Raw genomic sequence first — 18,435 nt, forward strand, 5'->3', positions numbered from 1 at the left:
GGGAAGGGCTGCTTGTCTTCTTTACTGCTCCGTGACGAAATGCATGGGTTGTGCAGATACGCTGCGTAGCCATGCCCATCACTAGGTCTTATTTTCGGGGTAGGGCTTATATTGCGCAAATGCTTAGAAATCCTGCTAGGGCTTATTTTATGGGTAGGTCTTATTTTTGGGGAAACACAGTGTCTGTTATAGAGATCTCTGATCAGTGATCTTTGATGTTACTATTGTAATTGTTTGGGGCTGCCACTAACCACGCCCATTATAAGACAGTAAACTTAATGTGTTCTGACTGCTCCACCGACTGGCTGTTCCTCTGTCTGTCTCCCTTTCCTCGCGTCTTTCTATTCCCTGAGACACAATATTGAAATTGTGGTCAATCAATAACCTACAATGCCGTCTAAGTGTTCAAGTGAAAGGAAGACTCCCATGTATCCCAATTTAAATCAAAAGCTAGACATGGTTAAGCTTAGTGAGAAAGGCATGTCAACAGCCGAGACTGGACAAAAGCCAGACCTCTGATGCCAGTTAGCCAAATTGTGAATTCACAGGAAGAGTTCTTGAAGGAAATGAAAGTGCTGCTCTAGTGAACACACAAAAGATAAGAAAATGAAACACCCTTATTGCTGATACAGAGAAAGTTTTGAGTGGTTTGGATAAAAGATCAAACCAGCTACAACATTCCCTTAAACCAAAGCCTAATCCACAGCAAGGCCCTAATTCTCTTCAGTTCTATGAAGCCTGAGAGGTGAGGAAGCTGCAGAAGGAAAGTGTGAAGCTAGCAGAGGTTTGTTCATGAGGTTTAAAGGAAGAAGTCATCTCCATAGCATCAAAGTACAAGGTGAAGCAGCAAGTGCAGATGGACATGCTGTAGCAAGTTATACAGAAGATCTAGCTAAACTCAGTGATGAAGGTGGCCACACTAAACAGCAAATTTTCAGTGAATATAAAAGCCTTCTATTGGAAAAGATGCCATCCAAGACTTTCATAGCTAGAGAGGAGAAGTTGATGCCTTGGCTTCACAGATGTAAAGTATAGGCTGACTGTGACTCTCTTTTTTGGGGCTAATGTACCTGGTGACTTTAAGTTGAAGCCAATCCTCATGTACTATTTCAAAAATCCTAGGGCCCTTAAGAATTACAAATCTATTCTGCCTATGTTCTATACATGGAACAGCAAAGTCTGCATGACAGCACATCTATTTACAGCATTATTTACTGAATATTTTAAGCCCACAGTTGAGATCAACTGCTTAGGAAAAAAAGGATTCCTTTCAAAAGATTACTGCTTGTTGACAATGCACCTGGTCACCCAAGAGCTCTGATGGAGATGTACAAGGTGGTTAATGCTGTTTTTGTGCAACTAACACAACATCCATTCTACAGCCTGTGAATCCAAGAGTAGTTTTGACTTTCAAGTCTTATTGTTTAAGAAATACATTTTGTAAGGCAATTGCTGCCATATGTAGTGATTCCACTGATGTATCTGGGCAAAGTAAATTAGAAACCTTCTGGAAAAGATTCACCATTCTAAATACCATTAAGAACATCCATGATTCATGGGAAGAAGTCAACATATCCACACTAACAGGAGTTTGGAAGAAGATGATTCCAACCTTCTTGGATGACTTTGAGTGGTTCAAGACTTCAGTGGCGGAAGGAATTGTAAATATGACGGAAATAGCAGGAGAACTAGAATTAGAAGTGCAGCCTGAAAATGTGACTGAATTGCTGCAGTTTCATGATAAACTTGAATGGATGTCAGAGTTGCTCCTTGTGGCTGAGCAAAGGAAGTGGTTTCTTGAGATGGAATCTACTGCTGGTGAAGATGCTGTGAACATTGTTGAAATGACAACAGGATTTGGAATATTCCATAAATTTAGTTGATAAAGCAGTGGAGGGTTTGGGAGGATCGAATCCAGTTTTGAAAGAAGTTCTGCTGTGGGTAAAATGCTACCAAACAGCATTGCATGCTACAGAGAAATCTTTCATGAAAGGTAGAGTCAATCAATGTGGCAGTCATATTTTGAGAGATTCATTGTCGTATTTTATGAAATTGCCCCAGCCTCCCCATCCTTCAGCAGTCAACACCCTGATCAAGCAGTAGCCGTCAACCTCAAGGCAAAATCCTCCACTGGCAAAAACAATTATGACTTGCTACAGGGTCAGATAACCATTAGTAGTTTTTAGCAATAAAGCATTAATTAAGGCATATACATTGTTATTTTAGACATAATGCTATTGCAGACTTAATAGACTTTAGTATAATATCACTGTAACTTTTATATGCATTGGGAAACCAAAAAATTTACATGACTCACTTTATTACAATATTTGCTTTGTCACGATGGTCTGGAACCAAACCCACAGTATCTCTAAGGTATGCCTGCATGTTTATTTCAAGAGTAACGTAGCCTTCCTGAACCCTTGCCCACAATAAAACCGTCTTTACAGTGCCCCTTCACTTTTGGACAGTGTTATTGTTACTGTTCTAATGTTAAAATACCAACTTAATGTGGCTCACACCTGTAATCCTAGCACTGTGGGAGGCCGAGGCAGGTGGATCCTTTGAGCTCAGGAGTTTGAGACCAGCCTGAGCAAGAGCGAGACGCCCATCTCTACTAAAAAAAATAGAAATAAATTAGCTGGACAACTAAAAAATATACATATAAAAAAAAATTAGCCAGGCATGTTGGCACATGCCTGTAGTCCCAGCTACTCAGGGAGGCTGAGGCAGAAGGATCACTCGAACCCAGGCGTTTGAGGTTGCTGTGAGCTATGCTGATACCACGGCACTAACAGAGTAAGACTCGGTCTCAAAAAAAAAAAAAAATACCAACTTAAAGCATGGATATATTTTTACAACTACTGGCGTAAAGGGGACATTATGCTTTTGGTGGTATTCTATTAATAAAAGGATGCCTTTGTCCTGGAGCTGGAGGAGGGAGTTGCAGCGTGGCTCGCAGGGATTGGAAATCTTACAGGTATTACCAAGAAAAGCGGTATCAGAGGAGGATGTTGAATTGTCATGAAGCATCGAGAGGGCATTTTGGGAACAGATGGGGGGTCTGAGAGTCAGTGGTGGGAAGAGGTACATCAGTCCAGCTGGCTGGGTGAAAAGCAGGATGCACAAGGAGGGGTCAGCCTGGGGAGGGTTGAGCTAGACAGGGATTTCAGACTAGGTGGGAAGTTGGGGGTAGCTGGAGGGAACGCCATTTTTTGAAAAGACAATTCAATGAAGGTAGTATCATATTGAGACAGTTTGCTCATTTGCTCCTTTGATGCTTTTGCCTCTGTGGTTATAGTGTTCTGAATTCTTTCCAACTCTTGAGTTGAAAGCCTTGTATTTTAGCTCATCAGTCCCAGCAATTCCTTGAAAGTTGTTCTCTTAGTCTGCATTAACTGGTACCCACCCACACAGTTACACTTATTAGTGGGTGCTAACTGGCACTAACAACTTTAAATAAAATTATATGCCCTCTGATAATTTTGAACTTGGCAGAGTATTCACATGATTCCTAAACTGCCAAATGTATATATCTCTCTCTGTCTTTCTCCCCAAAGTCAGAAACCAAAGCTTTTTACACTACTATTTTTTGGCAGGTTTCAAAATACTATAGACTTGCAGGGTCCCATGATGCCCATTTCTAAATCTGCATCCCTGCCCCCTCTCCCCTACTTGCCCCCCATTGTTTAACTCAAGGGGAGTTTTTGGAACATCTCTGCAACAGAACTATTAAATACTACCTTAAAAAGCTTTGGATATAACCTGGCTCCGGGTCACAGTAAGTGTAAAGACTTGTAACTTCACATGTGGGTCAATGAGCACATCTAAACTGGGGCACTGTCCAGGTGTCAGTTGGGGTAAGGACACCAGGTTTGCCCAAAGTGGAAGCTATTTACAGCTTGTCTGTCTGGGAGAAGGTATTACCAGCTTTTTGTGACTTATCACTTATTCTGTGGCTTATCACTTGAATAGCACTTAATGTTCCTTTCCCCATCCTTTTTCTCGTAATCCTTTATCCAAAAAGTAATGGCTATGGAAATGTTGACTGTGAACTTGACTGAGGTTACCCAGATTCAGGAAGGTTTTGTGAGCATTAAGGATCAATACAGGAGAAAGTGTCTTTGACCAAGAATAACAGGATTTCTGTGTTGTTCCTCATCAACTCTCTGTTTTTGTTGTAGCTAACATTTAATGGTTGATCATAGACAAATGATGTATTGAGTATCTTAATTAGAGAGGAAGTTGAGTGTAAAATTTGTTTTCTAGAAAAGAAGCCTCCCTAAGTGGAGTTGCTTGGCAGGATGGCCCAATCTGACATTTCCAGTGCTGAAAGGGATGAGAAGGAGCAGAGAAGGGAAAACCTGTTCTCTGTGTGCCTCGGGAGGGTGCTGAGAGGTGGCACGATGGCTGCATTTGGGGACAAAGCGCTGAGGCCAAGGGCAGATAATCAACCTGCCAAGGTCGCCCAGCTAGATGTGAACTAAGATTCCGGTTCAAGTCTGTGTTCAGACCCAGGCTCATTTCCCTGTACCACATCGTCTCTGCCAAAACCGAAAGGTGCTTCACTATCACATTTATAGGTACTGGGTTTTCACTCTGCTGCTGTGCGTCTTCAAGAAAGTATTTACTCTTTATTTTTAAATAAAGAGTAAATTTATTTACTCCCATTTAAAAGCATGTAAATATTCACTAAGTAATGCTTAAATCTAAGTGTTCTACTTTCTTTTGTTCTAGATTTTCTACCCTAGCAAGGATGGTACAAAGATTCCAATGTTCATTGTGCATAAAAAAGGCATAAAATTGGATGGTTCTCATCCTGCTTTCTTGTACGGCTACGGTGGCTTCAACATATCTATCACACCCAACTACAGGTGAGCACAGAACACTCTTGGAAAGGCGGAGTGTATTTGATCTTCTCCACATGGTGGGAAGAAGCCAGAGACTGGTCTACTAAGTCATGTTTTTCTGATACACGTAACTATGTATTTCTGATTTGTTGTTTTTGTAGAGGGGCAGGATATGCGTTGACTACTTGAATTTTTTATCAGAATTGTAGGATCATCACAAGCTAATCTTGGAGGAAATGTCCTCAGTGGAATAGGTGGTTTGAGAACTAGATGTTGAGGCTATAGCTGCCTGGCTACAGAAGATTAGTATCAGTCGAGGTCTTGAAGAAAGGGAGCTCCTGCCACCCCACTATCCTCAGTGTTACCGGAGGGAGTGATTTTTTAGCTAATGATTATGTTTTTCTTACTAGCACAGAGCCTTAAAATAGACTGTCTTAACATGCAGCCATAATTATGTTTTCTGTATACTCAGTTCATCCTTTTTAAACTATCCGATGCTCGTTGTATCTGCGATTATTTCCCAGATAACTTAGGTTTAGGGAGAAAAATCTACATTTATACATTTGCTATTGTTCAGATAAATATCATCTCTGTTATTTGTAAACTGGATTTTAATATCCTATTCCTAGTATAAAATGGAATTTTCTTTGAGCATTTTTAGTTAAAAACAAGGAGTTTCTGTGTTTTTAGACCCAGGCTTATTTCACTGTTTCACCAGCAAGACTAACTTTAAGCCAGCTTCAAACAGAGCACTGTAAGAAGTCTGATTCACAGATTCATCCAGGATCTTTCCTATTTAGGAAGAGCGGCATGGTCTGGTGACTACCAGGACATAAAATCAGAGTAGATGCAACCAGCTATCCCAAGGTTGAATTGAATATAAGAAAACTGGTGCTTTGAGCACTCAGTATCCATGCAGGGTCTGAGTGAAGCGTGAAATGTGGTCCCTGCCCTCAAGTAACCAAATTGTGGGCTACCTTGACCATCTGGCTAAAGAGTTTGATTTTATCCTTTTGTTAATGAGGAGCTGATGAAGGCTTTTGTGTAAAACCACAATGTAGAATATCTTCAGATTTGTGTGGCATCACTGTATGAGTAAATTGAAGGGAAGTAGAAGAGTGCCGTTAATGGTTGCTGTTCACTCATCCTTCATTGGCAGAGCCATATCCCAGGCATGACCCCACAGGTGGACTTCCTATCTCTTTCCACAGTTTGCCAGGTAATGAGATTTCTCCTCTCATTAGTGTAGCTAAATCTGTGTGTAAAACCATACACCATATGTATTCCTTGAGGTTATTAGTCTAAAAAATGCAAGCCTCAGGTAGAGTGACTTTGGGCCCTGAAAAAAATAGAAATAGAAATAATAAATATGGCTCACGCCTGTAATCCTAGCTCTCTGGGAGGCCGAGGCGGGCGGATTGCTCGAGGTCAGGAGTTCGAAACCAGCCTGAGCAAGAGCGAGACCCCGTCTCTACTATAAATAGAAAGAAACTAATTGGCCAACTAATATATATAGAAAAAATTAGCCGGGCATGGTGGCGCATGCCTGTAGTCCCAGCTACTCGGGAGGCTGAGGCAGGAGGATTGCTTGAGCCAGGAGTTTGAGGTTGCTGTGAGCTAGGCTGACGCCACGGCACTCACTCTAGCCTGGGCAACAAAGTGAGACTCTGTCTCAAAAAAAAGAAAAAAAAAAAAAAGAAAAAAAAAATAATAATAAATAAAAATATTAATAATATTTTAATATTAAAAATATTAATAATAAAAATAATAAAATGCATGCCAGTACATATTGTTTTATTAGATTAACCCAGTCCTTACAATAAAAATAAAATGTGTCATTTGCTACTCTTTATCACTAGAAGTGCTAAAATTACAGACTTGAGTTTCAGGTCACACTGATGCTTGAGTATAGGGGCAGTGAACACATCCTTCATCAGTGAGCAATGCTGACCTGCACCTTGAACCCCGATCCCATGGTCCCAGCAGTTGGGCTGGGCTCAAGACAACACTATCTCCCAGGTGGATCTACTGTACCTAAATCCATTTGTGCAACAAGTATTTATTAAGCCTGCTCTGTTGAGAATTAAGAGATGAGTGCCCACACCATTTTCATCCCAGAACCCACTAGATTTAGTAGTAGTTTCAGGAGAGACCATGAGAGATGCATGCAAGTGTTGAAGAGAAGTCCAAGTATTGGAAAATCAATTTGGCCCATACCAATCGGATCGGTATGGTTGTATGATCTGGTGCATCTACACCACCTCTTCTTAGCTTTTCTATTCATCCTCAATATCCAGGAGGTTAGCACCCAAACCATCTAGAGCCTCATGTTTGCAGAAGCCTTGGGTTTCCCCAGTCACTAAAAGAAAGAATGGTAAAATTCTCAGAAATAGTTCTCAAAGCAAAATTAATTTTAACAGCATGTCACTCAGCACTTTTAGGGTCACAGTGGAAAGAGGAAGAGAAAACCAAAATCTAGATTTTCCAAAGAATTTAACACTTTTTCCTAGAAGGTTTGTGCTAGTTCCTTCTGTTTATTTCTACAAAATATTCATCAGGCCTGAGAACTCTACTCTTGACCTCCTTTACCTCTCACATACCCTGTGTTATCTGGTTTAACATCTAAATTTCTTTAGAACTGGAAAACATGTTTAAACCTAGAAAGAGCTTTCTTTTTTCTAACCTGAATAATTTGGCGAGAACTACCGGAAAAAAATGCTAAATGGGGCCATTGTCAGGTGCACCTGCGAGCCCAGCACACTCATGCCTGTGTTGCCAGTGTTTTGTTTGCCAAGATAGTTGTTAAAAAAAAATAGATTCAGTGTGCAGCAGGGCCTCTCATTTTTTCTCCATTTGCATTATGAATTTCATAGTGAAATACTTAACCAGTGTAAAAAATGAGGCCGAGCTTGGTGGCTCACACCTGTAATCCTAGTTCTGTGGGAGGCTGAGGCAGGAGGATTGCTAGAGCCCAGGAGTTCCAGACCAGCCTGGGCACTGGCAAGACCCCCTCTCTACAAAAAAAAATTTAAAAATTAGCCGGGCATGGTGAGGCATGCCTGTAGTCCCAGCTACTGGGGAGGCTGAGGCAGAAGAATCGCTTGAGCGTAGAAGTTTGAGGTTGCTGTGAGCTATGATGATGCCACTGCACTCTAGCCTGGGCAACAGAGCAAGACTCAGTCTCAAAAAAAAAAAAGAAAAGAAAAGAAAAAGAAAAAATGAGACATACTGAATGTTCATAAAAATGTATAAGGTTTTTTTCACTTTAACCAAGCAACATAAAAACACTGGGCTCCTATTTAGATAATGCTACTCATAGAGTATTCTTGGGGATACTTCTTTTCTTTAGATGGAAGGAAATAACGTGATCCTTACTAGGCAGTTAATGGAGACTTAACTGTTTTTACTATTTCTCAGTGTTTCCAGGCTTATTTTTGTGAGACACATGGGTGGTGTCCTTGCGGTGGCCAACATCAGAGGGGGTGGCGAGTACGGAGAGACGTGGCATAAAGGTGAGTAATTTCCTCCGCATAAACACACCTCTGACACCGTCAAAGCTGAGGGTGTGCCAGTGCTTCCTGTTTGAATGAGCGGGGTTAGGAGCAGGAGCATTGCGGCTAGACAAGTGGATAAGGATATTTTCAAACACATTGCAGGCATCACTCCCCCTTTAAAAACTGCTCGCTTTTTTCACATTTTCCTTCATCGTCTGATTGTTATAATGTATGTATTTTTCAGAAATATTCCTCATAGAGCATAATCAAAATTATTTTGTTTTTTTTAACAGTGCATGGGGTGCGTTTTTAATTATCACTGTCAGAAGTGAGTCTTGGGAGCTTTTTGGTATTTGTCTCCTGTTAGCCAGGTGATGCTACACTGTAAAAGGCTATCTTCAGACAGACTTCAAAGCGGGTCATTTCCTCTTGAGAGAAAAGAGCAATCTCAGAGCTTTCTGTTCGCAGCCTGGGCAGCCTCCTAGCGTCGCTGCTGTGACCCTGTCGGGTGGAGGTTGTAGACACAGGAACACAGTCGTTTTCTTTTCTGGTTTTATTCAGTCTCTTTTCTCTCTAAAGCATGCATTCTAATTGACTGATGCTCAACTCTGTACTCTAGATGGTCACAATTTTTTTGAAATGATCATCTTTGTTTTAAAGCCCTTTCCCTCCCATTTCTTTCCACGTGGAGTTACCCCCTCGCCCAGGTTTTGTGTATGTAGAATTGAATTCACAGACTAAGCAGTGCTCTGGGGAGGGTGTTCTTCACTCGCCCTGGTCCTGTGTCCTGGGGAGGACGTGGGAAAGCACCTGCACCTCCCCCAGCGCCCGTATTTGACAAGACCTTCTGGGACGCAGGCAGCCACCAGTGCTGGGGGTTGTTCAGTGGCTGCAGGCAAGAGGCATTCTGCAATAGGAACACCGGAGACCACCCTTCAGATCTGTACCTCCACTTAGTCTCCACCCTCCCAAACCTGAGGCCTAAGGCTCTGATTTTCTATATCAAATCAGATCAGCAAAGATGAGGGCAAACGTGTAAAGAGATTCTCAAAGTACCTGTTAGGTATCAAGGTGCAGGAAAGGCCTAGGCGACCTGACACCAGGGCATCGGGCATGCACCACAAGGCCTGACCCCAGACTATTCAAAGTGCACCTTAGCGAGAGTGAGTGTTCCTGGCCTGCCTGCCACCGGGGGCAACCTGCCAGATGTCATCCATAGAAACTATTGTCACTGTATTTGAAATTGCATAGAATTCATTGTATAATTCTGACCTGATATTGGTTTAATTACACTGAAATCATACTGTACAACCATGATATTGAAAGATAACTGATAAAATTTCTACATATCTTACGTTTGATTTACATCCCAAATTCATACACCAAGTCTCAACCACTCGACTAACCTAATTTCCTATTCAAATTACAAGCAGCCTATATACTCAAACACGTACCCATATGCACTGACCTCTGATCCTGTGGCCCTCTCCTCAAAGATCTAAATTCTTTGCCATAAAACCTTTCTGGTGATTAGGCACCTACCATGCTCTGACAGGGAAGAGTGCATTTGGTACCAGTCTGCTGTCTCTTTCTCATCTTTTTATTAATTATAGAACCAACCTATTGTTCAGAGCCTTGGGAGTAGGCTTGTTGGAGCGTAACTAAGGCTAACAGGTGACTAACTTGTGTTTAGACTGATTAATAAACTTTTTCAAAATTTAAGCCGTGAGAGGACCAGAAATAGACCTTTTCCAGTAATAGCCTAGAATATGGAATATTGATAAATCTGAATTCTATTATGTTAATTGAGTTTAAAATTTAACTCTTTTAAAAATATAGTCATATACCCAAAATATCATTATTCCTGGAAATTAAGTAATCCTAGCTATTCTAATTCACAGATAATTTCTTATTAACATCTTAATAACATTTGTTGTGATATGAAAAAATTTCTTCAGTAGCACTGCTTTATCTTTAATTGAATTTCTGCAGAAGTGGTTAATCTCAAATATCTAATTAGATCTGTGTCTGCTCTTTGTTCGTTTCAGAGGCAGTTATTTAAAGCATCTGTTCCTTTGAGGACTTGCTTTTGGCCTTTACTTTTCAACATTCCAAGGCCCTGAAAATCTCTCTGTCTTCAAGAACTTTCTTTGGTTTAGTACATTGGAATTACTTACACATGTTAAAACCAAGATTCTCCAGGGAGACATTTGAGATCTTTCATTCAAGAATTGAGAAACCTAGTGTAGTGCTCTGCTAGAACACTGCCTCACCACCCAATTCCTACTGACTCTCTAAGTTAATAACCCTGGGCAAAACTGGGGAAGTAGTTCCTCTCCATCACTTGCCCATTTCAGACTCCTGCAAAGAGGCAGGGCGGGCAGCGCACCTCTGGGGAGCCCGTCCGTCTTCACAGGGAGAAGTACTGGCACCAGCTCAGGACCAAACCTTGCTGGAGGTCTTGCCTTATTTAAGTTCAGCTTCCCAAAATACAGTTCCTTTTGATGACATGCTTTCATCCTTTCATCATCACTCTCTCTCACATAACACATCATCTGTTCCCTTTGGGGCATTTCCCATTGAAGTTTAAGGATCTTTTAGAAAAGTACAAATCCAGCATATGGATTAGCAATTGTGGTATTGGTACATTTCCACAGTGCATAACAGAACTTACATCAAGGCATTTCTTTAAATACAGCATTAGCCCACTGTTTTTAAGTGGTTTAAGTTAGTAAGTAGTTGAAACTATGCCTTAACATCATATGAATTCCCTTTAGGTTAAACTTATTTATATTTTGTTTTGTTAATTAACCATCTTTCACTTTGGCACATTGTAGGTGGTATCTTGGCCAACAAACAGAACTGCTTTGATGACTTCCAGTGTGGTGCTGAATACCTGATCAAGGAAGGCTACACATCTCCCAAGAGGCTGACTATTAACGGAGGTTCAAACGGGGGCCTCTTAGTGGGTAAGAACTGGATTTTATTCATCGTACTTACTAGTTAACACTCTTGGGTTTTCAGATATGCTCTGTAGGCAGCTCTTGATTTACTTTGTGGATGGGAGCAGTGGTACAAAGAGAGCAAAACCCATTTGTATTTGGGCATCTGAAAAATGACATCATGAGACAGCTGAACCCTCATCACACTGCCTCGACACATGATAGCATGAAAAGTGTCTCTCCCCGCTGCTCGCCCTTCTCCCGGCTGCACTGTGGGCTGGGCGGAGATCCCCCCACCACAAACTGGACCCACAGGCTCCTAGGGTTCAGCTGGCACAGGACGGAGCCTGACAACCCCTCTGATTATATTGGTCAGAATTCGTGTGATGTGATCCTAGCTAAACATTTGTTGGATGCCTGTGCTGCTAAATGCTGTAGGTACAGAGAGGGAGGTCATGAAAGAAAATGAGGTACACACAAAGATGGACCCACAGTTTTAGGGTAACAAAATAGTTAACACTTGCTGAGTACCTTGTGTCCCAGGTCCTTGATGTGCCCTCAGCCTTGTAAGCTGCGTACTTCTAACATCCCCATTTCACAGTTGACAAGTGTAGGGCACTGAGAAGTTGAGTCACTTGCCCAGTGTCACACAGCTGGAAAATGGTGGTGCTGGGGTTTCAGCACTGCGATTTTGGATTCTGCTCTTGTGACTTACGTGTGTGTCACTGCCTCTAAGTAACTTCCTAATTTTTGATTCTTAATGAAATGTTACTTTGGCTTTTTTCCTCCGCAGAGCATTTAACATTGTAATAAACATTTAGGGTGAGCCTGAACTTTGCTTGCTGAGTCCTACGTCCAATGTCATTAGGATGTGAGGGGCCATTGTACGTGTGTAGAATAGCACACACAGACTCAACTTAAAAAACACACATGCCAGTTTGCAGGAGGTATGTGGGGTGGATCCCCTGGGGGCAGCATATTCATGCATTTGTCTTTGTCTTCGAAACATACTGAGGCATGTCAAAACCTGAAATCCTCTTTTTACTCTTTATCTCCAATAGAATATTGCCTAAAAATATTTTTTTTTCCCATGAAGGTAAAATATAGATGTCCAAAATAATTCATTTAAATTCGGGTAGGTATTGACAAAATTCTTAAAAAATTTCATCTATTCATTCAACTATTTTTTGAACACCAAGAAGTGCTAGGCATTTTTTCAGATACAGTAAATAAAACAGACAACATTCCTAACTTATGGAGCTTTTGTTCTGGTTGGAGAAGGCAGAGGACAGGCCAGCGTGGGCTTGGGGTGCTCAGCAAGAGTGAGGAGACCCACATCTGTGGTGGGGCACAGTGGGTGAGGCGGGTATGGGGAGATGGGCAAGGGGTGGGGAAGAAACCCAGGTAGGACCTCACGGCCAGTCTAGAGGACTTGTTTCACTGTGTGAAATGAGAAGCCTTTGGGGAGTTTAGAGCAGAGAAGTGTTATAATTTGACATCTCTCTCAGCAGGATCACGCTGGCTGTCATGTCGTGTAGATAGAAGTGGGGAGGCGAGGGCAGGAATAGAGGAGACCAGCTAGGAGGCATCTGTCCTGGCGAGAGAGCAGTGGCTTAGACCCAGGATGTGGCAGTAGAAATAGAAGAGGTCAGATTCTGGATATATGTTGAATTTGAGCCAACTGAATTTACATATGGATTATATATGAGATATAAGACAGAGAAGAACTAAAGGTGAATCCAAAACTCAGTGGGAAAGGATATTGAAAATACCATCTCATTTTATAATGGGAGAATTATGTTATAACTTACTGGTTCGCCCAATAACATCTTTTGGTAGTTTTATAGTTAGGAATTGATTTATGCCTGTTGATACACCAGGTGCCTTAAGAAACCCGCAGTGTTGTAGTTTCCCCATCAAGATGCTGGGATGTTTATTTTATAAGTACAGATTCCAGAATCCTACCCCTCCCTCACCTGAGTAGGAGAGTCAGGGATTCCAAGGGTAGGGCTCAATATTATTAATAAGCACTGAAATCAAAAATCAAAATTGGGAGTAGGAACTATGATTTTTGGCAGAGGCAGGAAATGTCAGGGTCTCTTGACTAACTCCTAGTCATGCCAGCTGTACACTGGGTAGACACCCCACTCCTGTAGCATCTAAACTTTCTCAATAACTGTGATTTCCACACTGTATTTTAATTGCTTGTTCACTGCTTTATCTTTAGCCCTAAACTTCGTTTTATTCACTGATATATCCCCAGGCCTAGTGCCAGGTACATGATAAATATTCAATAAATATTTTTGAATAAGCAAATTTATCTATATATATTGCAAAACAGGACAAGAAGATGTGCCAGTATTTGCTGGAGCCCTCAGCTGTTCTTTCAGGCCCTATTCTGCCTTGGGCTGGTTCTAAGATCCTGAGCAACCTCCCTCATCAGTGTAAAAGCAAGAGGGGGTAGTAGGAGGACACAGGTTTTCTAGAAAGTCCTCAAGCTTATCAAGTTACTCCCCAAAGTGAATCTCAATGGGGAGTGTTAAGTTCTGTTACAGATGAGAACATCCCTCGGGCATACTGGAAGAAGTCGGGAGTTTTTGGGCAATTGTGCTCTAAGAATAAAATGCTTCCACAACCCTGGCTGCCTTTAAGTGTTGCAGTGTAGATGCTCATTAATAGACAGTCTCCCTTTTCTTTCTACCTACCTTTTAGCTGCGTGTGCAAATCAGCGTCCTGACCTCTTTGGTTGTGTTATTGCCCAAGTCGGAGTAATGGACATGCTGAAGTTCCATAAATATACCATTGGTCACGCCTGGACCACCGATTACGGGTGCTCAGACAACAAAGAACACTTTGAATGGCTTATCAAGTAAGGTTTTGATTTATATTGACATATACATGCTAATGATTTGCTTTCATAATATTGAACGCAGTTATTCAACAGGATTAGTATTTGATGCTTTGTCCCCTTCAATATCTTGTATTTGTATAATTTACTGCAAAACTAGGAGAAGAGATGGGAATACCTACCTGTCTTAATCTGTTCTTTAACAGGCATAATTCTGAAGATGGTCCCCAAGATTCCTATGCCTGGTTATTCAGTTCAAACACTAATCTGGGTATTACTCAACTGACCTTAAAATGAGCTTATTCTAGATTATCTGAGTAGTCCCAATCTAATCACATAAGCCCTTAAAGGCCAAGCACATTCTCTGGCTGGAGTCAGGGATGCAGCAGGAAGGGAGACCTCTAGAACCTGAGAAAACCCCCAACCAACAGCCATCAAAGAAATGGGAACCTCAGTCCTACAGCCGCATGAAATTCCACCCACAGTGTGAATGTGGAGGTACATTTTTTCCAGAGTTTCCCAGTAAGAGCCCAGCTAGCCAACACCTTGAATTTGGCCTTGAGAGGCCCAAGAGAGCAGAGAACCCAGCCAAGGCAACACAGACTGCTGACTTGTAGAGAACTAAGAAACCTGTGTTGTTTTAAGCCACTAAATTTGTGGTTGTTACTGCAGCAATCAAAAACTAACACAAAAAGATATTATACCTTATCAATATATGGGATTGCCTTTTCTAAATCAAGAAATAAGGAAATTCTAGAAAAATATATGCAAATACAATTAAACTTATTGTGTGCTCTCAATATAAGTGCATATGCTTGAAACTACAAGTTGCAATATTGAAACATCATACAGCATCCTGTCAGGTCTGTGTTCCCTGGTTCCCAGTACTGAACAATGGTTACTGGTACCAAGTTGATGGAACAGATGAGCAGACCAAGCAGATGCAAAGCAAAGTGCTAAAGTTTATTAAAGCATAGTACATCCTGGAGAAGGAAGGGGTCAACCCCTGCAAGTGGAGGAGACCCTGAGTTTAACAAGATTTCTCCCCTTCATGCTGATTCCCTAATTCTATATTAATGATTTTTTTCTTGGAAAAAGTTGGAAAATTCTCAGAATGTTGAATCCTCCTCTTTTCTATCCTTGCATGGCAATTTCCGAGGGTTGTCATGGCACAGGTGGGTGTGATTTTTACTGTGTTAATGAGGGTAGGTCATTTGAGGATCGTGTCACCTTACTTGTACACATGCTCCAAAGACCCTCTTTTGTGGCCTTGTTCATATAATCTACTTTGTGTCCTTTCTACCTCTGGTTGGTCAGTCCTTAGAGACACCCTCTGATCACTTTGTTCCCCTAGTAGACAAAACATCTCCTAGTGCCATCTGTTTCTCAGTGGAAACCCCCTAAGACAGAGCATCTTGTGTTCCCTTTCCTCCTTGTCCCAGCCTAACATTCCCTCAGCCACTTTGGCAGTAACAGTGAGTGGCAGACATTTAAATCCTCTTCTTGGCTCTTTATTCAACAGCGTGTAGGAACAGCCAAGAAGCCAGTTTACATCCTCCCAGTAAACTACAAATTTTGATAAAAACAACTAATTTCTCAAGTCTTTTCATTTTATGGCTAGCTCTCTACTTTGAAAGTATTCAATTAAAAAATTCATTTTAACTGCATTTCAAACTATTAAATTCTGTTCTCTAAGGGGGAAAAAGTTCACTCTAAAAGCTATTACTTTTAAATGCTCAAATAGCCTCATTGATACATACTGGCAAAAGCTATATATTGAAGAAGCTATATATTTGAAAGCTATATATTGAAGAAGCTATAGTCCAAGTTAACCTAGAGAAAATACATGCCTAGGGAAATAAGTCCTATTTAAACTCATTTGAAAATACTGAGTTAGTTGTATATCAAGGGCAACAAAATATTAGATGAAACCTAATATTTCCAAAATCAATTCAAAAGCAAAAAAAAAAGTTCTAAATATTTTTCTCTGATATTCCTCCATCAGTTTTCAAATCTTGCTGTCACAGGGCTGTGTTCTTTTTACCTTCTGCTAATAAAATGAGCGTGGAGCTCAAGCCACAAGTTAACCAGAAAGAGCCTTCCAGAGAGCTCTCAGCCCACCCCTGCCCCACGTATGTCCCATGGAGCACATCCAGATTAAAAGGTCTTCCAAGTTTGGGAATGGCTGGTATAAATAAAGCCTAACAGATTTTTTTTTTTCTACAGAACTTCTCAGAATCTTTAGTGTATAAATGTGAATCTCCAGGGGGCAATATTGTTAATGGGCAGGGTCTTCCAAACTTGTTTTCCCGTAGAACTAGGTCAAAAACCTCTCAAATGAGATCAGAACACAGATCCATTCTCATTCCCCATCTTACCTACTGGGAAACAAAGCCCCAGAATATTTTAGCCTGGACTTGGTGAACAGAACAGAATTTTCACTATTTACCTTTCAAAATAAAACACTACTAAAACAGCTGATGATTATATTCATCAATGTTGAACACTTTGAAAAACATGACACCCATATTGGAAAAATGTAAAGAAAAAATATCCTGATATTTTTCTCACTTAAGTATTATAAGTCTCTGTTTCATTCAACATTACTTTTATTCTTAAAACGATTTTTGTTAACTTACCCTAGAAACACGCCTTGTACTTCAGAAAGTGCCTCCTCCACTTTCTCTCCATTGGCCAAAAGCAGTTTCTTCCTGCTGGTCTGAGAACCGCAGCAGGGCTCGGCAGCCAGTCCCAGCTCCTCAGTTTACAGACGATGGACATGCACTCTTCCTAAGATTGCAAAACTGAGCCTGAAATAAAGGCTTTGTAGATATTAAAGGGGCAGAAAGCTGCTGTAGATTTCAAATTCAAAAAGACTTGCAGTTAATTACATCCACACTCAGTGGTTTATAAAAACAGTCGTTAGTCCACTGTGTAGCAGTGAAAAAGTCTAGAGAATATAAAAATGTCCAACTCAAGACAGTGTGCATATAGTTTGAGTGATTTCAACAACCTGTGAGTTTGTTTCTTACACAGTCTTCCAAAGTTGGAACCAAATAGCACAACTCAACCAGTTTCTAGGAGCTATTGCCAGTCACGGCCTAAGTGGCGATGAAAGCATAATCTGGGATGGTCACTCACGTGCTACTTAGCTGCAGTCCTCATTGCTCCTTAGGTAATAAACTACTTAGGTCCCTGTGCCACACCAGTTCACTTATTTTACCAAACAATTCTGCTCTTGCTATCTGGCCTCACGAAAGCACCTCTGCCTTTCAGATATTCTCCGTTGCACAACGTGAAGTTACCGGAGACAGATGACATCCAGTACCCATCCATGCTCCTCCTCACTGCTGACCACGATGACCGTGTGGTCCCACTTCACTCCCTGAAGTTCATTGCCACTCTTCAGTCCGTCGTGGGCCGCAGCAGGAAGCAGAGCAACCCCCTGCTCATCCATGTGGACACCAAGGCGGGCCACGGGGCAGGGAAGCCCACAGCCAAAGTGATAGAAGAAGTCTCAGACATGTTTGCATTCATAGCACGGTGCCTGAACATCGACTGGATTCAGTAAATGGAGCTTCCTCCTCCCTCCTGACAACTACAGAAAACCTCAAGGGCTTTTCACACCATTCAAACCGAGAAACCACTGGATATATTGCTTCCCCACAGGAACACTATTCCTGCACTCTCAGACTACAGTTGATCAGAACTGCCGTGGGAATTTTATCTTTTTTAGGCTTTTCCTTTTTAGCACCCCCTTGGCATTTCTTTTTCCACCTTTCCAGGCACTTTTTAAAAAAAAAAAAAAGCATGTTTGGATAAATAACTAAATGGCAGCAAACATGGTGTGAATATTAGATTACCGAATTAAGGGTTGTACTTCATGTATAGCACCTCAATGAAATTTGCTCATATAATCAGAACCTATATATCTTTAAATAAACGTGAGATATGTTCTCATGAAAAAGACTTCTTTGCAACAATAATAAATGTTATTTAAGAATGAGCCTTTATTTCTGGTTTCTTTGTGTTGAGGGGCAATTCCCGAAGTACGGTTTTCTATAAGAATGAAGCATTTCAACTTTCTGCAGAAAGTTAGTTTCCAAACAGTTAAATCATAGAATGTTAGCACTGAAAAGAAGTCGTGTTCATCTATTCCAGCTCCCCTGTCTATGAGTGATGAAGCTATTAGCGGTGGCTCACTGTCTTCAATATTAACCACTCAGTCAGTTGATAATCTAATTGGAGGCTTGGTTTGGATGCCTATTAAAATTCAGTGGATTGGAAAATTCAGATTATTC

At 41.1% G+C, this 18,435-nt stretch overlaps 1 protein-coding gene across 2 annotated transcripts in view; it reads left to right on the plus strand.

The window, feature by feature from the left end:
- The window catches only part of PREP (prolyl endopeptidase), a 137,554-nt gene extending 119,414 nt beyond the window's left edge, over positions 1-18,140 (plus strand). For both annotated transcript variants that reach the window (XM_012753164.3, XM_076003091.1), the window contains 5 exons: positions 4,738-4,874; positions 8,268-8,362; positions 11,182-11,313; positions 13,999-14,155; positions 17,411-18,140. In XM_012753164.3, the coding sequence (XP_012608618.2) occupies positions 4,738-4,874; positions 8,268-8,362; positions 11,182-11,313; positions 13,999-14,155; positions 17,411-17,705 (816 nt within the window). In that variant the 3' untranslated portion in view covers positions 17,706-18,140. The remainder of the gene's footprint in view (positions 1-4,737; positions 4,875-8,267; positions 8,363-11,181; positions 11,314-13,998; positions 14,156-17,410) is intronic.
- Positions 18,141-18,435: the final 295 nt, after the last annotated feature.

Source organism: Microcebus murinus, chromosome 5 (assembly GCF_040939455.1).
Source record: "Microcebus murinus isolate Inina chromosome 5, M.murinus_Inina_mat1.0, whole genome shotgun sequence".
In the NCBI taxonomy this organism is placed as follows: domain Eukaryota; kingdom Metazoa; phylum Chordata; class Mammalia; order Primates; family Cheirogaleidae; genus Microcebus; species Microcebus murinus.